The sequence below is a fragment of the Electrona antarctica genome, assembly GCF_951216825.1.
Source record: "Electrona antarctica genome assembly, chromosome: 12".
Classification (NCBI taxonomy): Eukaryota; Metazoa; Chordata; class Actinopteri; order Myctophiformes; family Myctophidae; genus Electrona; species Electrona antarctica.
Genome location: NC_136793.1, coordinates 36,370,667 through 36,395,602, shown reverse-complemented (window position 1 = coordinate 36,395,602; position 24,936 = coordinate 36,370,667). Strand labels below are relative to the sequence as shown.

Here is a 24,936-nt window from a genome sequence, read left to right as displayed (position 1 = left end):
TCAGGGTGGTGGTCCCTGGTTCATAATCAGTTGAAAACCCTTGCTCTAGAGAGACTGTGTACCAATTTGCGTAATGTTTGGACAAAATCTGTAGGTGTACTGTCCAAAAACTTGTTTTGCACAAAGCGGCCTCCTGGTGGCGCTATAACAGGCCGTTCTGGAAATTAATAAATTAATTAATTAATTAAGCATCCAGGGAGTGTGTGTGCAAAATTTGGCATCGTAGATGCCAAAATGCCGGAGATTAGCTGGTCACAGACGGACGGACGGACGGACGGACGGACGGACGGACGGACGGACACACGGACACACGGACGGAGTGCAAAACATACTCTCTCCCCATGCCTTCGGCCTGGTGGAGACAATTAACTTACGTGGTGAAATATATCTAATGCCTGCCAATTGCTCAAACGTATTAACTTTCAGTTTCAGTCAGGAAATGAATAGTTTGTTATATACAGTATCATATCAATTTTTGAAAGAAAAGAAAAGAAAACAATGAAATGTAATTAAACAGATTGGCAAAGGATAAAACACATTTTATGAAATAAGCACATCGATGGGAAAAATACATTTGACAGATTGCAAAATCTAGTTCTACCAGCAGAGGGGAGACTTTAGCTTTAGGTAGTGGAATCAGGCAGTCATTAAAAGTGTAAGCACAAAAGGAAGTCATCTAAAAATCTAAAACAGAAAACCTTTGTCTTCTAAGCTCTCTTCAACAATTGTACCAAAACCTTTGCCATGCCTATTCATTGGTGCTTTAACAGCTTTTTGTAAAACTGTTTTTTTTTGTGTTTAGGGGGTACGGTTCAGTCTTTGTTTTCAAGACATGGATCAAACTCATCCATCCACTGTCAGAGTGCTTATATTATAAGTGTCCATTACATTGTTTGTACTGTTGAATGTAGTATTATTAGAGGCTAATGTGCTATGTCATCTCATCATGCTTGTTTCATATTCACCTGCGTGGACATGTTTAATGTTTCTCTCTTCACACAGACACAATACTCAGTGACCGTGTGTGTTGTGAGACAGCATGCCTTAATTATGGATTAATTGTGTCATTAGCAGGTTGCTGCTGTTGGCGCCACATTGGGCCTGTCAAGGTTAATTACTGGAACATGTTTATTTGCTGTCAGCCTCTGCCGCAAGCTGTCACTGGATGGACACACACACACACACACACACACACACACACACACACACACACACACACACACACACACACACACACACACACACACACACACACACACACACACAAATACACACACACACACACACACAAATACACTGACAATGACAGTCACCAAACACGTGACAGTGACACACACAAAATATATAATATAATATATACCATACATACACAGACACAATCATACACATTGAAACACAAACTGCAAACTCACACACATATGCACGCACACACACCACAGACCTCAAACACAATCCCACTTTATGTTTTTCATCCAAAATTACCTGAAAAGTCTACTCTTTGAAAATGATTGATGAAATTGATTTAAAAGTAAAACTAATTCTGGTACTATTAAAATAATAGGCCTATAAACTTATTTAACTGATCACATGCATCAATGCATGTGGTGAATACATTTTCTAACTATTCACAATTTAAACAACTCCATAGGGCAGAAACGGCTATATCCACATTGTAGTATAGGTTAAGCTAAACACTGCATGGTTAAGCTAAGCAAGTTAATAAGGTTCAAATATGTGAAAAATATAATCGCTGTAAGTAAACAGATTGTCACAAGGTGTAGGTGTTACATTGTGCTACATCGTCTTCGACCTATAGAACCAACCATAATGACAAGCATAAAATAGTCGTGAAGGTAGATGGATATGTCATACTCTTCCCAGAAGAACATCTCAGCTTCATGATGCTCTTATGTGCCTGTCCATGGTGTTCTAAAATGGATGTTCACTTCTGGAACTTTATGTACTCCTGTAGGCCTAAGAATAATTCTTTGCAGTGCCTTCCCTGCCAGTATCTTACCTCAGATACTTTAAGAAAAGAAGGCACTCATGTAGAGTATTGTACATTATCTTAGGTACACATCAATGAACTTTCAGTTTTTGTAACAGCCTTTCTGCCCAGATATTCTTGCTCCAAGTCTATGAATCAATGGACTATGTATACATGTTTTCTCGCAAGCGCAAAGATTGGAACTATTCATATTTGTGTTGAAAGTGGGCAAAAAGTGTGTGTGTGTGTGTGTGTGTGTGTGTGTGTGTGTGTGTGTGTGTGTGTGTGTGTGTGCGTGTGTGCGTGCGTGCGTGCGTGCGTGCGTGCGTGCGTGCGTGCGTGCGTGCGTGCGTGCGTGCGTGTATATGTGTGCATGAAAGGCCATGAAAACCATGAAACCATAAAAAATTGATTAGACAGTGAGAACAGCAAAACAAAAGGGAGAAATTGAAAGAAGGGAGACAAAATAACAGTAGAGAGGGAGAAAGAGAGGGCACGGCCACTTTGATGGATTTCAGCTGTAATCTGTCCACTAACTCATCTCCTGACATCTCTTTTCCTCTCTCTCCATCTCTCTGACAGTCCTTCTATTAGCCCGGCCCAGACAGACCCTGGCTGAGCAGACGCACACACACGGCCCATTTATCAGCCTGTCACTCCTCCCAGCCTGCTAGTCGAGACCCTGCCTGGCTGCCTGGAGGACTGCTTGACTGGCTGGCTGTGTGACCGAATGGCTGGTTGACAGATTGGCTGGCATTGGTGCTTAGAAGACTGACTGACTCACTGACTAACGCACGCACGCACGCACGCACGCACGCGCGCACACACACACACACACACACACACACACACACACACACACACACACACACACACACACACACACACACACACACACACACACACACACACACACACACACACACACACACACACACACACACACACACACTACCCATGTTCAGAAATCCACCTCCATGTGTCAGTCAGTCATTTAACATCGTAATGACGAGCTGTTGTTCTGAGTGACACCAATGTAGAATTATAACGTGGTTCTGGCATCTGCTCCCACGGCATGAACAAATCAAATGTGGGCAGAGATCACCATCTAGTGGAGAACACTGGAATCACATGTGAGGTCAAATATGGGACTATCTGCATTTCAGGATTGATCTTTTGTCAGATTTGATACACATTTATTTTATAGAACTAGGCCGGTGCCCGTTCTGCACCAGACTACTCAGGAACAATGCAAGTCAGGGATGAATGCCCTACCCGTAGTATCAAGTTATACAATACTTATTGTAACCATTGTCAGAGTAGCATACCTAGGCCTATATTGTATCCATCTGTCTGTCTGTCCCTTTTATGCCCATATATGGATATCTCTGTATGTCTTCCTACCTGTGTCCCTTTTATGCCCATATATGGATATCTCTGAATGTCTTCCTACCTGTGTCCCTTTTATGCCCATATATGGAAATCTCTGTATGTCTGGTCTCAAGATGTGCAGACATATACATTAATTTGGTTATATTAGTAGGATACAGTAGCTATATAGAACTCTGCATGGGCTACACGTGATCTATTTACTATGTATATGATTTGCTCAAAGGGGATGTGATATAACTTAATAAAGGAAAACAACGCCGTCTTTTCCTTTGAAAAGGACTGAGTCAACAGACTCAGTCTTTACAGATATAGTACAGGGGCCGAGCCAGATTTTGGTACCACCTAAGGTGACCGTAAAATGTTTGTATTTTTGTATTCCTACATGTCTATGGTTTATTGTCTCCACCAGGCCGAAGGCATGGGGAGAGAGTATGTTTTGCACTCCGTCCGTCCGTCCGTGTGTGTGTGTGTGTGTCCGTCCGTCCGTCCGTCCTTCCGTCTGTGAACAGCTAATCTCCGGCACCGTTAACCCGGTCGATGCCACATTTTGCACACACACTCCCTGGATGCCAACGATGAACCTCTGCCCCAAAATTTCCAGAACGGCTTGTTATAGCGCCACCAGGAGGCCGCTTTGTGCAAAACAAGTTTTTGGACAGTACACCTACAGATTTTGTCCAAACATCACGCAAATTGGTACACGGTCTCTCTAGAGCCATTCAACGAAACAGGTCTTTCAGATTTCTCAGACTCCATCCTGACTGGTTAAGATTGGCTTCCAAAGTTCGCAGGAGTGCTCAGTTTCTAACAAAATGCTGCAAATCATGAACACATTGTGTGACTTCCGTGAAATTGTGCACGCACATTCCCACTAGGCCGAGGAAGAAATGCCACATGAACATTTTCAACTCAGCCTCATGGTAGCGCTACAACAGGCCAAGCCGCGTCACACACACACGTTTATATTGCTCCTAAACATTTTGCCAAACATCACACACACTCCTATCCTCCTGGTGGAGACCTGTGCCCAGAAGGGCACTTTTTCTAGTATTTGATATGATACATCTTCAAATTCAGTAGCTTAATGCCAGTTATATAATGTGACCATACCATTTACAACCTATATAAGGCAACATTTTCAAAATGTCATTATGCTTTAAGTAGCATGTGACATGTCAAACTAGGGTCCTAGTTCAGAATCATGGGGTTCCCTGGGGTTTTCATGATTCTAAATCCATTGCAAGCATTATTTTTGCACGAAAAACACTCCTTGGGCTAAAAACGGCCATAGCTTCATCACAAATGTGATGGTCATCACATTTGGGCAAGTGGCTATGGCTGAATCGTGCAAAACTAATGCTTGGAATGGATTCAGAATAATGAAAACCCTAGTTTGACATGTATCAGTGTTGGCCCCTGCACTAATACATCTGTTCCACTGAGATCGGCTCCTCACACACACAGTCATTGAATAAGAATACAGAGAATGGTTTATGCGCATCAGCATTTTTAATTGGACAAAGCAAGAAAACATTGATTACAGTAGCAGAGTCAATATCAATTATCAGGGCTAGCCACCTTTCTAAACAAAAGGGTCTGAAAATGTCCGTAGGCACTGCCTAAATTTTTTAAAAAGAGTTTTCATGTCTGCTAAAAGAAACCAGCTCTATAAGGCAACGATTATACCATAGGCCTCCCCATTTCTCTGGCAAAAAAGGGTGACAGTGTAAAGTTGAATCCATTCAAGGTTTGTGATACAAAATACTGGCATTTCAATATTAAAAATAAAAAGGAAAAAAAACATCAGAAATGTCATTTTATGTTCACCCTTTTAAAAATCTTAAATTTGTTAATGTTTAGGTTTTTTCTGCACTGCGTGGCAATGCTCTCATCCCTGCATGGAAGCATCACGTGTGTTGCACTGTGCCAGTGTCATGTTTGATAGTGCTGCTCTGCTACGTACAATGTTGGAGTTAACTGTCGAGTTATCAAAACAAAAAAAAAAAGCAAGCACCCACAGTTAACAGTAGCATTTTTACTTACATCGTTTCAAATGAATGTATGGTTATTTACATGTGGAGGGAAAAATAATAATTTGAGGCTGACCAAAATAGATATGGAGAAGAGATGGAATGCAAAACAAAAACCCTCTTGGTAATCACAATTTTTTGTCAAAAGTACAAGAGGAAGAACTGTGCAATATTTATCTGCCCTTACAGAGAAACAGCAGTGGCTTCAAATCCCTGCAATTTTTAATCCAAGAAGCAAAAAATAAAAATGAGGAAGAACTACAGATTTCCATTCCTCAGATAACCAAGGTTCATAACTTAGCACGATTCATCTGACCCTTACGGTTTCTTTCAATCTTCAAAGAAAAACAAAAAAACTACCCCCCCCCCCCCGCACTTTGACTTGTCCCAAGGAAACGAGTGAAAATGATGGAAGCAATATTTTGAGTCAAAAATCAAACCCAAAAAACAAAAGGCGCAAAAAAAGTGTCTCCTTTACAGTTTTATATTCATTTACAGTTTAACTTAAAAACGGTAAGAGCCCCTGGTTCACGGCCAGTCTTGCCTTATCACAAAGGGCGTGAATACCTGTGTGGGTCTCAAAAATGCTCCTCCCTGACTATTCCCCTTTACCTCAAGCCCATGGCCCAGTGTCACCCACCCCCCTCCCCCATTTACATCCGTCTTTTTTTTATTTTTTATTTTTTAAGATGTTCAGGTCTCCGTGTCCCATTGTTTTTTGTTTCATTTAAAAAAAAGTCCTGCCGCAAAAGGGAGGCGGTGTTACACATCCCAGCGGGGGAACCTCTCAGCCAATTAGAGGGCTGGCACAGAGTTGACAACAAAACTTCTCCCACCCCCGGAAATAACCCGCCCGCCCAACCCTTATCAGTGTGTGGGGTATCCGGTGGCGCCCATCCCTGGCTGGTTGGCTAGCATACTCCCATTCAATCCCTGCGTAGGCTCCATAACCCCACCGTTACTGATGGCACTCACGCCAGTCCACCCAGCACTGGCCGGTAAGTGACTGCAAAAACGAGGGAAAGAGAGAGAGAGACAGAGAGGAGAAAGAGAGAGACAAAACGCCAGGAGGTTAAAAGTGAGGAGGCGATAGGGAGCTGAGGGAGGGAAGGAAGGAAGGGTGGGTGGGGATGAGGGGTAGGTTTGATAGGGCAAACATTAAGGGCCAAGTAGAATCTCAACAGACTTGAATGAGAAGAAGAAGGTAAATGCAGTTATGGGAGTTTGAGGATTTTTAGGCAGGCTGGGGCAAAAATGAAGCTGGCGAAACAGGCTAGTTGAGAAAAAGTGTGGGGGCATTTTGGAAGGTCCAAGGGAGGGGCTTAATTTCAGGGAGCGTGAGAGAGCAAGCAGACGAAGAGCATAAAGGCTAATAAGCAGAGCAAGCTTTGGACCCCTAGCACCGTCCTTACCGCTAATGAACAAAAAAAATTGCCAAAATTCAAGCTCCAAGGGGATATTAATTGCAACCATTTTTAGATTTGGCCATAATTTAAACTAAAAATATAACCAAAATAATGTGACTCTTACCATCTTTATGAAACAAAATAAAACTCACAAGAAAGGAAAATTGACAATTTATACAGGTTTATCTACCGATTATATGTCCAAAACTAAAGCCATGAATTTTCCAATTCCATTAGACTTGTGGTGTCATATACTATGGAGAGAAAGACTAGGTAGATTTTAATTCTGAACAGACATGACACCAGGCAATTTCACAAATTAATGGAATACACCAATTGGCATTTGATGGAAATTAAGATCTGCAGACATTTGGTCCCCTGTTGCACATGTCGGGACACTACTGGTAGATAAACAGTAATTTTGCTTATCCATTTCGGCAGCTATTTCAATAGGAATTGGTGTTGACATGGTATGGCATTTTGTTTGTTGGAGACACGAAACGTCATTGCACATATGTTGTCCAACATTAACAAAATTAAACAAAAAATCAAATGGCCTACAAGCAAATATTCACACAGAATTTATTCAGTTATCGATGTAAAAACAATTCAATGAAAATTAAAGAAAAAAAAAGTCTCAAAGCGATGATATGGTTGTTGAACAAACAAAAAACAAAGGGCGTGAATCCTTCCATACATTTCAGTAGCCTGGGTCAGCCATCCAAACAAATGTGACCTGCACTAGCACAAATCTGTCAGATGTTGCAAAAACTCATTTAGAGAAAAGTGAGAGTTTACGACAAACTGTTGACTTTGGGCTCCGTTAAGATTTCACTGCAGTAAAACTAAGTGTTGGCTTTCAGTAAATAGGTCAGGACTCATACAAAGTTGGGCGATGTGAAATGCAAACTCGCAGTCTTTTGTCCTTCAGTCAACCTTTGACAACATGACTCGTCTACAAGACTCGAGCATCAAGACCATCGAATTACCACAAGGACGAAATACAGCATTGTGACCCGCTTTGGATGTGCAATGCCATTTGTAAGCTAGAAAAATACAAAGCTCACAATTCAGCTCAGTTTTCAGCAGCAGCCAAGTGATTTTGGTAGAGAAGGTCACAAATGTTAATCAATAAATCATATATATGAAGGTTTGCTACTCAATGACATATCAAATTAAAACAAAATACTTTATTCAATGAGTTACTCATTTAAGAGAAACATTTGCCATTTGAAGGGTTTTGCCAGCCAATCACTGGCATTTTTCAAGAGGGGAAATCTGTTTATGAACAGTTTAACTTTTTTTTGTAAAAAAGAAAAAGAAAAAAAAGGAAAAAGAAAAGAAAATAAATTTTAAAACGGTAAGCGGCTTTTTGGATTGAAATCCCTTCACATGATGGAGCATGCTTTACCAGAGAAGGGTTTGATTGCGTGGCTGGCGGTGGTTACTACAACATCCTAAACGACAGTCAATTACAAAATAAAAGATAATGTGTATGTTACATATTGTTGGTGTGCTTTAGTCTCAATCTTCATAAAGCTGGACATGGTGAGGGCGGTAAAGGTGGAGTTGTGGAGAGGAGGAGGGTTACGTGTCTCCCTCACGTGGCCCAGAATTGATGCCCCTGTCCTTGGTCTTGGAAGAGTCCACACATGAGACCTCAACTGATGCTTGGAGAGGATGAGGATGTTGTGGAGGTGGGTGGGAAGCCATGTGCGCACCGTTGTTGATACTTACTTGAAGCCTTGCTGGTTCCAGGCTTGGCCATACACGCCGTAGGTGGGCACCTGCCAGCCATTGGGGACGTACTGGCCGATCTGAGGGCCGTTGCCGTACCACTGGCCCCACTGACCATATGGCTGAGCTGCTGCAGGGAAACTCATCTTGTTCTGCTGGAGAGGGTATGAAGCCAGACTATGAATTCACACATATCTAAGTTTAACAGCATGTATAAAGGGGTGCACATAACCGGTGCGCCAGTGCTCAGGCGTCGTCAAAATGCTTGCTGCGCGGCAGGGCAATGGCATGCGAGGCACTTTTGCGTACCGAGAGCTGAGACAGAAATTTACTTCCTGAGAATCCAGACAACATTCCTGTGCATACAGCCAGGCACTCAAAATGTCTATCTATGACCTTTAAGTAGACTTAGAAATAAAACTAGTGTTGAGTAATCATTACAAGTGGCTCTTATTTTGAAGAGGAAGTCAGAGCAGACTGCAGAGGAAGTCTGTTTCGGTTGTAACCAAACTGTCATGACAGTTGTTGAAACTGAAAAAAGTTTTTATGATGCTGTTCAGAGCGCTAGTCACTAACCCACATTAGAGACTATATTGACGATATGAAAACCATGCAACTGTCACTTAAACAATGTACACACTTTGGAGTAACGTTATTGAACCTCCACAGCATTAGGCGAGTAAAGGTGGTTGCACCGGAAAACCGATGGAGAAACGCAGCTAAAAATCCGAATCTCATGCTGGCTAAAGTAAAGTTGTGGTAGAGTTGTCAAGTAGAGACGTCACGTCACATGGTGTAGAGACATGGGGCTCCATCTTGCGCCACCCATATCCCTAAACGTATTTGCCCTTTTTTCTTTCTTTTTTTTACTATTTTGATAAACATTTAAAAATAGTTCAACTAGCCGATCTACATCGAGGCATTGTGAGCTTGGAGATCGGCTATTTGAACTATTTTAAAAGGTTTTCTAAAATAGTAAAAAATAGTAAATTAGTTTAGGGATAAGGGTTGGCACAAGATATAGCCCATGGTGTAGTAGAGATAGCCACATTGTGCAGTTTCAAATTTACAAGCGAGGAAGCATTATGCCTGTAGCCTTCATTAACAGTGGTTGATTTAGTGTACTGTACAAAAATTCTATGTAACCGTGAGTATAATGCTAGTCACAGAAGTATGCAGTCCTCCAGGATTGCAACAAACCACCAGAATACATGGCTTTTAATATTATTAAATGGGTTATCTACTACCCCACGCTCGCAAAATAATTCACCCTTATTCTTACCTGGGGTATGGGCATCTGCTGCATGGGGTTCATCATATCTGGCGTCTCCTTGCCCCAGTAGCACTTGACTATATGGCCCTCTATCGAGGTCCCGTTGACTGACACAATGGCATGGGCTGCTGACTCGTGGGAATTAAACCTAGATGGAGACAGGGAACAATTAAATGAATAGTTCGCCAAGAAATGCAAATTGTGTCATCATCTCCTAGCCCTCAATTTCTTTGTCCACAATACAAAAGGAGTTTACCCACAAAAAGAATTACACAGAATTACTCAGCTTATACTGCATAATCAAAGTTCCCAATCTAATCGACATCAAACAAACAGTAAGAGCTCTGCAATGCCTGGTTTAAGTGTGACATTACAAACAAGTGTCAATGTTTTTGAATGTTACATGTGCACAAATTGTTTTGGCTTCAAATGTCTTGGATAATGTTGCAAGAGCTTCAGTAATTTTATGGTAATTCATTTGTTGACCCCTTTTGGAACACTAAACGCTATGGCTAGTTTTGGAGAAAGCTGCTACATTTTGCTGGCAAAAATGCTTGTCTTGATTAGACAATCATAATGCATATTTAAACTGGCATGAAGGAGAGTAGACAATGCCAGGATTTTCATTCTTGAGGACAGTTCCAATAATTTGTTACCCTCTAATTGACTATGGTACGTTACCTAACAAACATCTACAAAAGTCAGCATGGAAATGCATTCTGTGGCTCCAAAATTAAAAAAATATATATATATAAATTATGCAGTTACTGGCAATACATTTGCCAATTACCAACATGAATGTGAAAACTACAAACTTATTTCCTTCTCTCTGCCCCTGCGCAAGATTGACAGAAAAGAGGGAGACCTGCAGCAAAGGTCGTCATGAACGGGACTCAAACATGCAACGCACTGTCAGGCCAGAGCCTATATGTGGCATGCGCCTGTACCACAAGGCCAGCGGGCAGCCCAACAAGGCAATTTTAACACATTATTGCCCAGCCCTCTAGGCGAGATCATGGCACTAGTGCCAGAGAAATCTGCGAAATAAGCAGAGAAGAAGGGTCACTTCCACCCAAGCTGGAAGTGATGTAGTCAGGATCTGTACTGTAGTGTAAGCTTAGGGAACGGACGGACCATCGCCCCCCAGAGCAGCAACATGATCAGCGCGGCTTGGATTAATGTTTTAATAATAGGCTATAAACATGGCATGTTATGCCATTCCGAGCATAAATACCACTAATAATCCACTAATGTACCACAGATTATCATGTAGGCCGTTTCTACAATGAGAGGCCTATGGATGCTAGAAAGGGTTAATATAGGATGTGGAAATGTACAATGACAAAAATACTAACCAAATTGGTATTTCAACAATTACTATACTAAGCATCTTTTCCCTCAATCATTTATTAAAAGACCAAAAGTCACATTAATTATCAGCTGAGGGAAAGTTATAGAAAATAAAGACTATACAGACTATACTACATCACATGGTACGTTTATACTAATCATAGGACAATTGAACTGGATGACTACCCCACAGGCACTGAAAAGGGTACAAGGACTCTTCTTTCTCACCTCACGAAGGAGTAGCCTTTATCTGGGAACACACGGATTTCCATGATTTGTCCAAACGGAGAGAATGTCTGTCTCATCAGTTGTTCTGGAGGACAAATGTAGAGGACAGAAAAACATCAGATAAACCTATTTTTCCAAGAGGTTAAATGTGCTATAATGACAGTGTGCAGCCTGAGATCTGCAGAACATTCTTATTATTTAAAACAAAATTAAGTGAAGCTAAATTCAAAAGCAGGGTCTTATTTTTGCTGGTCACTAAACTATTAGTCTCTGTACCCAGGCGTTTGTTTTCGTTCACATTTGACAAAACTACTAACTGTGCTGTCTGATGGAACGCCTTTCAGTATCAACTTATGTCCTGGCTACTGTAACCACATGCTATGTCCTGGCTAGTGTAACCTAGGGGTGGGACGAGTCACTTACCTCCCGATTCGATAAGATCTCGATAGCCAGGGTGTCTATTTGATTTATATTGAGATTCTGCGATTGTAGCGATTCGGAAATACAATTCTGTTTTGCCCTTTATAATTTATACTATACTTATCGCAGAGGCTGTTTATTTTTGGACCACAATTCTTATATGAGACGATTTTAAGATGACCCCATGTTATTCTCCATAGATAGAGAAACTTCCATGAACCAGGGGATGAGCAAGTGACGTCAGGACTTTGGCACTCTATTTGAAAACCCAGACAAAAACCATCTGGAGTGTCCATTGTCACTCTCAGGTTTGCTGGTTTAAATGTGAACCACAACAAAATGAACAAATCATATCAGCCAGTTGTGCACAGCTCAAATGAACACAAGAATGGCCCTGTCTGCATACAGTACCAATGGTTTAATAAGAGCTACAACTACTTTTAAACCACAGCTTATTTTGTCAAGTTGCATAGAAAGCCAACTTATTGACATTTTCTGAGAAATCATGAAATCATGAACTGAGCGAAAATAAGGCAAAGGAACTGAAATCTCAACTAAGAGCACAGCAGACTTTTCACAAAGCCAAATAGTTAATGCGAACACTGGGGCGTAATAGTGTGTGTGCTGCGCACTCGTCAAACACAAGAAATCAGACTTTCTTATGCAGTCCAACCATGTAGAAGAATGTATGAACGTTTGGAAGGCACACGGTGGCTGATCGTCTCTACTTTCCTCATTGACCCGACAATGCTTAATTAACTGAAAACTGCTTAAATGCTGCTTTAATGTAAAATTATGCTTTTTTGTAGTATTACTGAATGCTTCCATGTTACTTTTTTTTGTTGCGTAGTGTCTTTCAACTCAGCCATAACAGGTCCCTAACATTATTGCGAACGAAGTGATTGCGAACGAAATGAGCACTAACTATAGAAGCTGGCCAAAACTGTCTGTGTGTCACGCTGTAACACCACCCGCCCGCCACCAGAGGGAAACTGAAATTGGAACGATACAAGTCTGTGTGTGTGTGTGTGTCAGACTGCCACAACAGCTTCGTTCGCTTCCTGCGTTTACGCGTCTTACTTGTATCTATCCATATTTCTTGGTAGGTTAAAGACAGGCATGAAATAGACATGATCAGTATTTTTTGATTGCAGTCATTCACAGCAAAGCTGAAGATGAACGGTTTAACTGTACACAGTTAACTGTAACTGTGTACAGTGACAGATGAGCACCATCTGATTTTCTCAGAATTGCAAAACAACCCAACTTTAAATCGACTGGCAGCTAGTTCCCAGTGGCAAAAAGGGTTTGCGTTTCTGCAATATATGTGAAATGTTTATGATTTAATTTCTCATTAAAGCCCATTAATGCCCGATTGGATTATCACTACTACTAGACTAGCACCAAAACCTACTTAGGGCAAGCAATTTATGGGCATATATGCCCATCGTTATATGTGCATATCAGTCGGAACTGCATATCCGACAGACTCTCCTAGGTTCTTCTGCGATGCACGCACTGACCGCACTTCCTCCGTCTTCTGCGATATGCTCGCTGTTTTAAGTCACAGTTCCTGAGATATGCCAACTACAGACATGTATGCATGATATGTGTAAGCAAAATAGGAAGTCATTCATTATGAATATTCTGATATGAAACTATATTTGTCGCTGAATGTATTAATTTTCTTTTGTTTACTATATTGCTCGTCTGCGTTATTCTCAGGTTCATAATGTTGTGCTATTGTACTGACCTGTAAGTCCTGTGCTGACTCCACCACAGTAGACAGTGCAGTTGCTGGGACTGGACTGGTTCACCACCTCATCAAATGACAGGTGCTTTGAGTTGCCTGGTAGGAAACCATGGACAGGGGACACATAAATCTACCAACCAATACAACAAATGGGTCAATGTGCAAAAAGTAATTTAATTTTTCAAAAGATCACTTAAAAGGACCACTTCACCACTTTTGAAACTTATCTCCATATAATTGGTCCTCACTAATGTTCATGATAAAATAGCACAATTAGCCCTTCACTAAATCCCACGCCAAAAAGCGATTGTCCAATGCCAATTCAAATAGTTTAGCATCGGTTGCTATGCAGGTCAAGCTTTCTTCGCTGCTAACGTGCCTATTGGACAAGGATGGGTTGGGGAGGGACTTAGTGAAGGGCTAATTGTTTTCTAAACAAGAGTTGTTTTAATATACATTTAGACTTGTATTATCGTGAGAATGATGGCTTCCATTATCGCATTGCAACTTTTCAGGAATAGAAAGCCTGCAGTTTCGATTAGCTTGGATTCCCCATCGATGTCACTGGTGGACAGGTTTCTGAACTGGCCACAGCCATCCCATGAGACACAGACCGAGTTGAAAAGAATTGTGGCATTTTATCATAAACATTAGTGAGGACCAATTATATGACGATAGGTTGAAAAGTGGTCCTTTAACCCATTCAGGTCGAAATTAAAAAAATCTTCTAAATCCTCCAGTTTTCTGAAATAAATGTTTCACTATTTTTCAAAAATAGCAGACCTACAAGCTTGTAGATCTGCTATTTTTCAATAGCTAAATTATAACAATGTTTAACCCATTTAGACCTGAGGACGCATCCGTGTCATATTATAGCTTTTAACCCATTTTGGGCGGGAACCCCTTTTGGTGTTTTAACTAAGCATTATGTTATACTTTAGCTATTGAAAAATAGCAGATCTACAAGCTCATAGCGCGCCACTCGGTGGCGCGCTATGAACTTGTAGGTCTGCTATTTTTGAAAAATCGTAAAAATGCGGCACAAATCTTTGAATATATATTCTTTCAGAGCGAAAGTTTTTTTTATTTCGACGTCAGGCCTGAATGGGTTAAAACACCAAAAGGGGTTCCCGCCCAAAATGGGTTAAACACATTATCTTCTGCCTAGGGCAGGGCTTCTCAACATCTTTGGCTGGGGACCCCGAAAATGCTTTGGCCATGTCTCGTGACCCATGCCCTGCTCCCCACTACCAATACAAGTAGACCTCTCATGAATACTGAAACCAGATATAATCATGGAAAGTTTATGCATGTACTATGTAAACTCTAATTTTCCAGCCATTCAGTTGCAAAAACAAACTTTATTTTTATTTTAATAATTACTCTTCTGCCTAGGGTACACATGACTCTGCTGCCTAGTGGACACATGGACACATGACTCTGCTGCCTAGGGTACACATGACTCTGCTGCCTAGTGGACACATGGACACATGACTCTGCTGCCTAGGGGACACATGGACACATTACTCTGCTGCCTAGGGGACACATGGACACATTACTCTGCTGCCTAGGGGACACATGGACACATTACTCTGCTGCCTAGGGGACACATTACTCTGCTGCCTAGGGGACACATTACTCTGCTGTCTAGGAGACACATGGACACATTATTCTATGCCTAGGGAACACATGGACACATTATTCTATTCCTAGGGAACACATGGACACATTACTCTGCTGCCTAGGGGACACATTACTCTGCTGCCTAGGGGACACATTACTCTGCTGCCTAGGGGACACATTACTCTGCTGTCTAGGGGACACATGGACACATTACTCTGCTGCCTAGGGAACACATGGACACATTATTCTATGCCTAGGGAACACATGGACACATTACTCTGCTGTCTAGGGGACACATGGACACATTACTCTGCTGCCTAGGGGACACTTGGACACATTACTCTGCTGCCTAGGGGAACCTGAAGAGCATTAACAGCGGTGCCCCATACAATCCCTCAGAAGCATTCAAGACAAGAGTACCTTGTTAAACATACTGTATATGCTAATTTTAGCCTTTTTCAATTAACAGGCAATCCCTCAGAAGCATTAAAGACAAGAGTACCTTGTTAAACATACTGTATATGCTATCCCTCAGAAGCATTAAAGACAAGAGTACCTTGTTAAACATACTGTATACGCTATCCCTCAGAAGCATTCAAGACAAGAGTACAGCTAATCCCTTACCATAGGGAATGAAACATCTAGTTCTATTAGCTATACTGTTAAACATACTGTAAATGCAAAATGTAGCCTTTTTCAATTAACAGGCATTCATGTCATCTGGTATTGGAACGACTGCTTCAGTTCAGTAATTTCAGTTGCATATTCTATTTTTTTCTAAACTACACACCTGATACAAAATTGAGTGTGAATTTTTCTAATCCTTTGGATTAGTCTATTACAGATTGCATGTTAGCATTGTATGGGCATTGGGCACAGGTTTAAGTAGGAAGTAGGAGTGGCACAGATACATGTTATTACAAAGACACCTTTATGTAAAATGAAATGTCAATCAATGACGACATACTTTCATAGTTGGTTTTTGGAGCAGGGGGCTTTCTTGTGGCCCAGTTGGTTCGGATCTGTCTGCCTCCCAACCACTGCCCACCCATCTGCTGAATAGCGTTCTCTGCATCCTGGAACATAGGGCGAGGAAATAAAACTTTAAATAAAATTGTTTCCCCACACACAGGCATTATTGGTCAGGCTGTGCCACGTATATTAAAAGGTAGAGCAACATAGTTTTGGTTTAAAATGTTGTTTTTGTTTAAAGCTCTATATTTTGATAACCAATGCTATAGAATGTTTAGTAACAATGGTCTCCCTGTCTCTTTAAAAAGTCTTTTAAATCCTGAGTTTTCTGAAAAAAAGAAAAAGAAAAAAAAATACGTTTCCGTCAGTCGTTCTCAAACGTATTCATGTCAAAGACCCCAAATATATATGACATTGGTCGCCGACCCCCATCTGAAAATATGTTGTTCCAGGGACCTTCCCAGTAGCAAAGATTTGAGTTAAAAACTTGCTCTGAAAGAACTTGCTCTGATTTCAGGCACATTTTCACGATTTTTAAAAAATAGCAGACCTACAAGTTCATATGAGCTTGTAGATCTGCTATTTTTCAACAGCTAAAGCATAACATAATGCTTAAAACACCAAAAGGGGTTCCCGCCCAGAATGGGTTAATAACCCATTTAGACCTGAGAACGATTCTACAAATGTCTTCTAAATTCTGACAAGCTCGTAGCACGGCACTCGGTGCCGCGCTATGCGCTTGTAGATCTGCTATTTTTCAATAGCTAAAGTATAACAAAATGCTTAAAACACCAAAAAGGGTTCCCTTCCAGAATGGGTAAAAAAACGAAAATTCAGGTGGTTTGCCAGTTTCAGATAATCAGGAGAGTACCCATTTATCAACTTAAAAGGTTTGTGGCCCAGTTCCAAATTTGTCTGCTCACTTTGTTTCATCACTTCCTGTTTCAATTGTTTATCATTTACATTCAAACTGATATCCCAATCTAAAAGAATTAAGCTTACTAGTATTTACTAAAGAGATGACCCCGTGTTCCTGAACAAACACATAGTGGCCATCTATTGGCTATCATAATATAGAGCTATGAAACACTTATTTTAACTAACAAAATATATCACTTATTGCATCTTTAACGGGATCTGGTACGGTACATTATGCCTTATGGTATAAGGTACGGACAAAAAGCAATACCATAATCACCCGATTGACTAGCTAACTAAATGTCTTCACTCTAACCCTCATGCACCGGCAAATTGTATTGAGAAAGAAAAGCAACTATATTGGTGACCTGGTGTGTATGTATGTGCATAGAGAGAGAGAGAGAGAGAGAGAGAGAGAGAGAGAGAGAGACACAGAGAGACAGAGAGAGAGAGAAGCTTAAAAACTGTAACCATGACAAACTGTTAACAAATACATTAATTTAATTAAGTGAAAGGTACAAAATGTAGTATTTATATAACTTGGCTTGAATTGTTCCACATCTCTATCCAATGTTTTGCGTTTCCCAATAACCTCCCAAGTACTTAAACAGGTACTTGGGAGGTAATTTGTTTGTTTTTTTGTGCACACTCTTTCAATGTTCCAGCAGGGCTAAGCAGGGTTGAGGCAATACCAAATGGTGAAGTGTAACGCTATCGACTACTGGTCAGATAATTCTCACTAGCAACAGACAAGACATATTCAGACAATTCCATCCATAGAGGTTTGCTAGTCGCAAGTTGTCTTGCACTCTTCAACTATTAACAAATGTTTGTAATGTTGAGTAACTGCATGGAGCAGGGCAGAGGGCAGTTGCGGGTGTTGCTTGTAACGCGTTACCCCCAGCACTGCTGTAGACGGGCCAGAGTGATCTAGTGATACTTGATAACAGGTAGACCACAAGTAAATACGGTACTGAACCTGTTAGAAACAGTGGCAATGGTAGTGCCTTGGGTTGCAAAATTCCAGAACATTCAAGGTGTAAATTTCCCATTGGGAATTATCTGGAATTTAATGAGAATTAAGGGGAAGTAAAATGAATATAATGGAAATTTACAGATACTTGCTCAGGCTGTATTTACCATGTAATATGCAGTTAAAATATAAGCAGACAATTGTAAAACCTTCCAATGAAAAAATAAATATTGAAATAAAATTTGGACTCATTTTACACAAATACGTTTTATACAAATCCATGACCCCACACTTACCCACTTGTTGAAGAAAGACACAAAGCCATATCCTTTGGATTTTCCTGTAGCCATATCTTTTACAACACGTGCATCCCTGCAGACGCCCGCGCGCGCACACACACACAAACACACACACACACAGACACACACACACACACACACACACACACACAATATCATTCAGAAATTATAACAAACCGGTTAATAATTATTTTGAATTATGTATCCAAAAGAGTGTGCACTTTGTTTAACCAATAAAGTGTGAGGGTAAAACTAGTGCTGCACTTACGATATCCTCCCAAATGGGCCGAAAGCAGCTTTGACGTCTTCTGTGGTGATTTCAGGGCTCAGATCTCCGACAAAGACATGGAAGTGATCTGTAGAACATGCACCGTTTAGAAATAACATGATATGTTATTACACAGGCTGTCACAATATTGCAGAAGACAAACAATAAACTAAGTTGCAAAATTTCTGCTAAATACGCACTTTAGTGCAATATGTACTTTGATGCACATTGAATAGGGATGGAATGTTTTTCTTCTAAAATAAATATGGTATTAATCAGTAATAGTGCAGTGCCCGTTCGGAGTGGGCAGATTACTTGAAAAGCGCTACATGCTGTGTTATAAACCGCAAAATGGGTGCTTTGCGTGTTCGAGAACCTCTCATCTGATAGACTTCACAGTTCACACTCAACACTGTCCTCCCTTGGGTCTTCAGCAATACACTCACCAAGTGTTGGGTTTCATTCAACACTAATACAGGCCTACCCTAATGTAACAGAAAACTAGCATTAATATGGTTCCCAGGACTGGAGTTGTGACTTACCAAATCAAGCCATATGGCTGAAGATCATCATTCCATTAATATAAGAACAACAATTGTGTCTACGACTCCTTTAGTAGAAGTACATTTGAACTAACCTGGAATTCTCTACATTTACCCATCCTAACTATTAGGAGCAGTGGGTAGTTGAGGTTAAGTGTCTTGCTCAAGGACACCTCAACGCTAAGCAGTACAGCTGGGATCAGACCAGGAACCTTCCGATTCCCAAACTCTGCCACAGCTGCCATTAAAAGACTACAATAGCTACAATTATAGGATATCATCTAATCCTGTAAGCATCCACACGGTGGATGCATACGGTATGCTCCCCTACTTTCCGCTTTATCAAGTTGTGGAAATGAGCCCCACATTTCCCAGACTGAGTGACCTGTGTAACAAACTCTGTGCTACAAATGACACATGACAGCGGAGTTCTTTGACTTACTGCTTGTGTCTTTTTTCTGACTGGTTGGCGTCGTGGCCCAGTTGACTTTGACTTCCTGGGGAGAGGGAGAGAGAGGACAAGCCAGGTGGGGTATGTTTACATTATTCACAGCATAACACAACTGCCTGCAGCTGGGGTGACGCCAGTCTAATGAACTGCCAGTCACACACACACACACACACACACACACACACACACACACACACACACACACACACACACACACACACACACACACACACACACACACACACACACACACACACACACACACACACACACACACACACACACACACACACACACACACACACACACACACACACACACACACACACACACACACACACACACACACACACACACACACACACACACACACACACACACACACACACACACACACACACACACACACACACACACACACACACACACACACAAAGGAGTGCCTCACAAACGGCTACAGAGAAATTGTAAATGCAAAAAAAATATAAAAAAAATAGTGTGCAGTCTTTGTCGAATGTGAACGTCAATATAACCCTGCACTAATGCCTCCAGGCCTATACAAGTTGATAAATGTGATGTGATCTCAAATACATCTGTTTTACATGAGTAAAACTGTTGGCATCTGGTAATTTATTTCCAACAATGGTATTGTCTAAAGGTGGTCACAACTGGGAAAACTGAAACTTTGATATGGCTTGGATGGCTTTCAACAGTAGTTCATGCATATGGCTGCAGGAAACGACAAAAAAAACAACCTTATGCTTGTTGCCAAGTCCGTTTGTAATGTTTGTCTAGGAGTATAAGCTTATTCCATTGCTGCACTCAATGTAATGCACTGGTTAAGAGTATTGCCTAAAATGTGCATGTGATAATCTAAACTTCAGTAATTGACAGTGTTCAAATTTCCTAGAGCAGTGGTTCCCAGCAGGTGGATCTAGCCCCAAAACGGGTTTGTGAGAGATCTTGACAATGTCACAGACCAACAACTTAAAATCCAGGAGAGGTCTAACCCTCGCCTTAAATTTGACCTCAGTAAAGTCAAATTAGGATCCCAGTTGAGAACCACTGTTATAGAAACATGTGTCATTAAACTTCCCCATCCCAAGCCCACCCATCCCCACTCACCCTGTAGATACGATAGCTTACCTTACCCATTATTTTACGTCCGTTCATGGCTGCCAGGGAGGCAGCAGCATGCCTGTGCTCATAGAACTCGACAAAGCAGTAGGGATCATTGCCGGCAGTCTGTTAATAAATGATATTGAAAATTGCAATACATGATATCTTTACATTTATAACTATACAGACAATACAAGACAAATTAGTCAATTTATGTAATATAATTAGGAAGAAATGGTTAACTGAAAACAACAACCTTAAGGATCTCAAGTATGTATGTACCAATATGTATTTTACCAATCTACATATCAGGTTGGACTCACTGTCATGGTGACGATAATGACGTATGGTGTAAAATGTATTTTAAATTATAATCATTTTAGTAAAAGGCAGTTGACTGAACATTAAACTGGCATACACTTAGAGAGAAACTGACATTCCAACTCTATACTGCTATATTTGTGGAGTTTGGTTCATTTGGTAAATGACTGCATTGAGTAAATGAATACAAATAGACAAAATGTTAACGCTAACCATGTTAAAAACACCATCAGTGCCTAGGCCTATTAACTGTGGTTTCTGTCAGGCCCTTAAAATGATATTAGTCCAAAACTAGAGGCCAATACTCACGTCAACTATCATTTTACAGCTCTTGCACGGCCCGATCTGTGTGAAGACCTGCAGGATAAGGGGCTCAGTGACATCCCTGGAAAGGTTCCCCACATACCTGCAACGAGGATGGACTCTTTGTCAAACAGGAAGTAGCATGCAAACAAAGGCTAGTTAACCAAGCTAGTAGCTACAACGTCGGACTTTGACGAGAATTAAACCACATCCACCATAACGACCGAGACCTAAATAAAAATAATTTAAAAAAAACACCCGGGCCACACAATTGAAGGGTGATGAGCCCCTTGAAAAGCAAAGTCTTGTGTGTCTGTTCGTGCGTTGACGTGGCCGGTCTGTCATCCAGTCCGACTGTAACCCGCCGGTGGAAAAATTGCATTCACATGGGCCTCCCCCGGTGCTAATAAGCTAGCTCCAAAAATTACTACTGTCCATCAACGTGTAACACATACAACACAAGTTTTAAAATAACTCCTTTTAGTGTGGGAGGTAAAAGAAAACAGCGTATACACATCGACCTTTAATAATCAAAATAGCATTTGGAGGCCCCGGTTATTGAAGTTAGCAGCGTTTGCAATCACGTTATTGACGCTAGCCATGTTAGCAGCGCTTCACTTTCATTTCAGAACCAACTGCAATGTTGACTCGTTCACACTTTGTCGCGATAACCCTTTCCGTCGACAAAATGGACGCGATTCCGACCGAATAGAGTTTCTCAATTTAAAACGAGTCGTTTTTGTCGCGCAAATTCAACAGGAATTCAGCTATTAGCTAGCTAGGGCCCGGTCTATTTACATGAACACACACACCGCAAGGAACACGCTCGTTTCATAAAACAACTTGTCATCCGTACATGAAGAACACGTCAAACTGAAATGTTAACATGTTTAGAGCGGCGGTGTGTTAAAACAACAGCGCATTTAGTATTTATTGATGGAATTTGGAAACGTTGCGAACGTTTTTTCGGAATGTGCCGCACATAACAAGGAACATTTCCATGCCAGGTGGTAGACGGAGCCCGCCGTTTACTTACAAGGTTTTGGGTTGATCGTCGTCCATCATCATGCTTCCAGTGGTCGCGTCCTGAGAATGTTTTAATCCGTGAACATACAAATATACGTTCCCGTTTTAAACGAAAGCTGGCCACAGGCGTTACGGGGGTCGCTTCAATTTAACATCAAACGTCGGCCCCAAAATATATCCTCACTCACACTCACACACACACACACCAGCAGACAGCCTCAATCTGATGCAAACAATGGGAAGTTGAAGATGGCGGAGGACAGCGTCAGCAGCGTGAACGGCGGCGTCGCTTGCCAATAAGGACAGATCTACATGCGGAACGACGCGTCGCGGTGTGACGTGTTGTTAGCTTGTAGATCTTTTATTTTTGGCAAGCGACACTTATGCGATGGATATCTGCCGCCACATCTGCACACAGTGCCAGTGCACTGCACAGTAGTTCGGGAATGTTAGCACACCATATGGCTTCATATGATCATATCTATATAGCTATATACATATACAGATGAGATAAGGGTATAAATGGTCTTAGTCCAGACAAAACTAAAAAAGTGCTTAGTCCAGACTCCAAAGCCATAGTAGTAGTACATTACAACTGGAAAATAGTAAATTATACACGTGATTTAGCGGCAGCTGGTGTTAGTGGAGGGCATTTGTCTTCGAAATGTGCATGTGCAAACTGTATTTATGCGACATTTTAAGTTGATGCAATGCATAATTACTAGATATAAAAATCAGCAACTCGTTAAATCCATAATGCGAAAAATCAGTGCGCCGCCCGGGAATCGAACCCGGGTCGCAAGAATGGGAATCTTGCATGATACCACTACACCAGCGGCGCCTATGTGCAATGCCTGTAGAATAGCCGTATTAAATCTAATCGAATTAAATCTAATTAAAGCAAGCGTGTCAAAGGTTCAAGTTTGAATTAGGTGAACATGATGTTAGTGCTGCTCAAGGTGCTTGTTTTGTTTTTGTTAAAGGGTTAAACTATACATTCTCAGATATTCTTAAAACAGAAAATATTTTTTCAGATGGGTCAGGGCAGAGCCATCTAATAGAAGAGTTGCGATATTGAGGGGGCAGAAAACAGCCCTGGCACGTACGGTTCATGTACTCGCGCGAGCCCATCGGGAGCCCATAGACTCCAATGCATTCCGTAAACTTCCGGTTGTCCCCATTCGTTGTCCCCAGTTTACTCACTCTATGGTTTACTCCACTAGAGGGGGGGGGGGGGGGGAGTGGCCTCTACCCAGTAATCGGCATAAGAGCCGCCATTGGACTGGCCCCATGAACTGAACGGAGTTTGCGTAACTCTGTCTTACTCTGGGTCAGGGTAACCAGGGTAACTAATTTCATCCAACCAGGAGAGAGAAACCATTTATCTGTTTCAATTTGAATATAGTGTTCCAATTCCAAATTTGTCTAGCTGCTTAATTGTCTCCACCAGGAAGCATACTAGGGCCTTTACTGTTCCTATTCCTAATATATGTAAACAACATGACATAAGCAGGAACAAACTGCAGGTTGAAAAGGCCCTCAGCTCTGAACTCGGTAGAATCTGCACCTGGCTCGCTGATAACAAACTATCTTTACACCTGGGAAAAACTGAATCCATTCTATTTGGATCAAATAGTAATCTCAGCAAGGCAGATGGCTTCTTGGTTAGAGTGGGTGACAATATTATCACACGAAAAGATGAAATTACCTACCTAGGTTCCATCCTGGAGGCAAATCTTTCCGGTGATAAAATGGCCACCAACGTAATCAAAAAAGTCACCCAAAGAACAAGATTCCTATACAGGATCTCCTCACTGGTCAACAAAAACACCTTGAAGACCCTAACAGGAGCCCTCGTACAAGGTTTCTTCGACTATGCATGCACCTCCTGGTACCACAGCACCTCTAAGGCCCTTAAAACAAGGCTCCAGACTTCCCAAAACAAACTGGTCAGGCTACTACTTGGCCTCACTCAGCATCTTAATGGGTCTGGTCCACAAGATTCGCTACACCACCAAGATACCCATGTACCTGTCTAAATACTTCCTTAATGTCAACGAAGTCCACACCCACAACACCAGAGGGAGTTCAACAAACCATGTGCAACCCAGATTTGGCACAAACAAGGGTCTAAATTCAGTCCGCTCTTATGCCACCAAAATGTGGAACGCCCTACCAACAGTCATTAAGACTTGAAAATCCCTTGACTCCTTCAAAACTGCTCTCAAAGGGCACCTACGGACGGCTGCAATTCAAAACTGGCCCCCGTAAAATCTGAATCCCCCACCCACCCCTTTCCCCCCTCACTGTAGGCCTATATGTTTCTTTTCCCTTTTTACCTCCTCTATGATGATTTCCTGTTTTGACTATATAGTTGTGTATATTCGTACGCCTCTTAATGTTTTGATGAATTGAAAATGGTGGACCCTATTGTAAACAAGTGTAATGCTTTATTGTCGTCCACTCACAGTTAACAGTTTTTTGTATTGAGTTGTACTTGAAATGTACTGTAATTCTGCAAACTGTTAATAAATCAATCAATCAA

The 24,936-nt window shown here is 41.4% G+C and overlaps 1 protein-coding gene across 4 annotated transcripts; it reads right to left on the bottom strand.

Moving 5' to 3' along the window:
- Positions 1 to 4,869: 4,869 nt before the first annotated feature.
- On the bottom strand, positions 4,870 to 22,796 carry tia1 (TIA1 cytotoxic granule-associated RNA binding protein). Of its 4 annotated transcripts, none has more exons than XM_079516472.1 (12): positions 22,402 to 22,796; positions 21,372 to 21,468; positions 20,769 to 20,867; positions 19,614 to 19,668; positions 18,630 to 18,717; positions 18,359 to 18,434; positions 16,167 to 16,275; positions 13,577 to 13,672; positions 11,404 to 11,488; positions 9,835 to 9,973; positions 8,553 to 8,704; positions 4,870 to 6,415 (listed from the first exon to the last, which is right to left on the bottom strand). In XM_079516472.1, exons 1-12 carry the CDS (start codon positions 22,431 to 22,433, stop codon positions 6,277 to 6,279), a joined length of 1,167 nt encoding a protein of 388 aa, XP_079372598.1. In that variant the 5' UTR covers positions 22,434 to 22,796; the 3' UTR covers positions 4,870 to 6,276. The 4 variants fall into 4 exon arrangements, with proteins under 4 accessions (XP_079372598.1, XP_079372597.1, XP_079372596.1 ...); XM_079516471.1 differs by having other exon boundaries at positions 8,553 to 8,707; positions 22,402 to 22,785; XM_079516470.1 differs by lacking the exon at positions 4,870 to 6,415 and having other exon boundaries at positions 6,925 to 8,704; positions 22,402 to 22,779.
- Positions 22,797 to 24,936: the final 2,140 nt, after the last annotated feature.

Excerpts from the sequence above, each read along its gene's own strand:
- tia1 (XM_079516471.1), bottom strand. The coding sequence starts at position 22,433 with ATGATGATGGACGACGATCAACCCAAAACCTT. Across the intron at positions 16,276-18,358 it reads TGTCTTTCTTCAACAAGTGG|GATGCAGAGAACGCTATTCA; the intron begins GTAAGTGTGGGG and ends CCTATGTTCCAG. Across the intron at positions 9,974-11,403 it reads AAAGGCTACTCCTTCGTGAG|GTTTAATTCCCACGAGTCAG; the intron begins GTGAGAAAGAAG and ends GTCTCCATCTAG.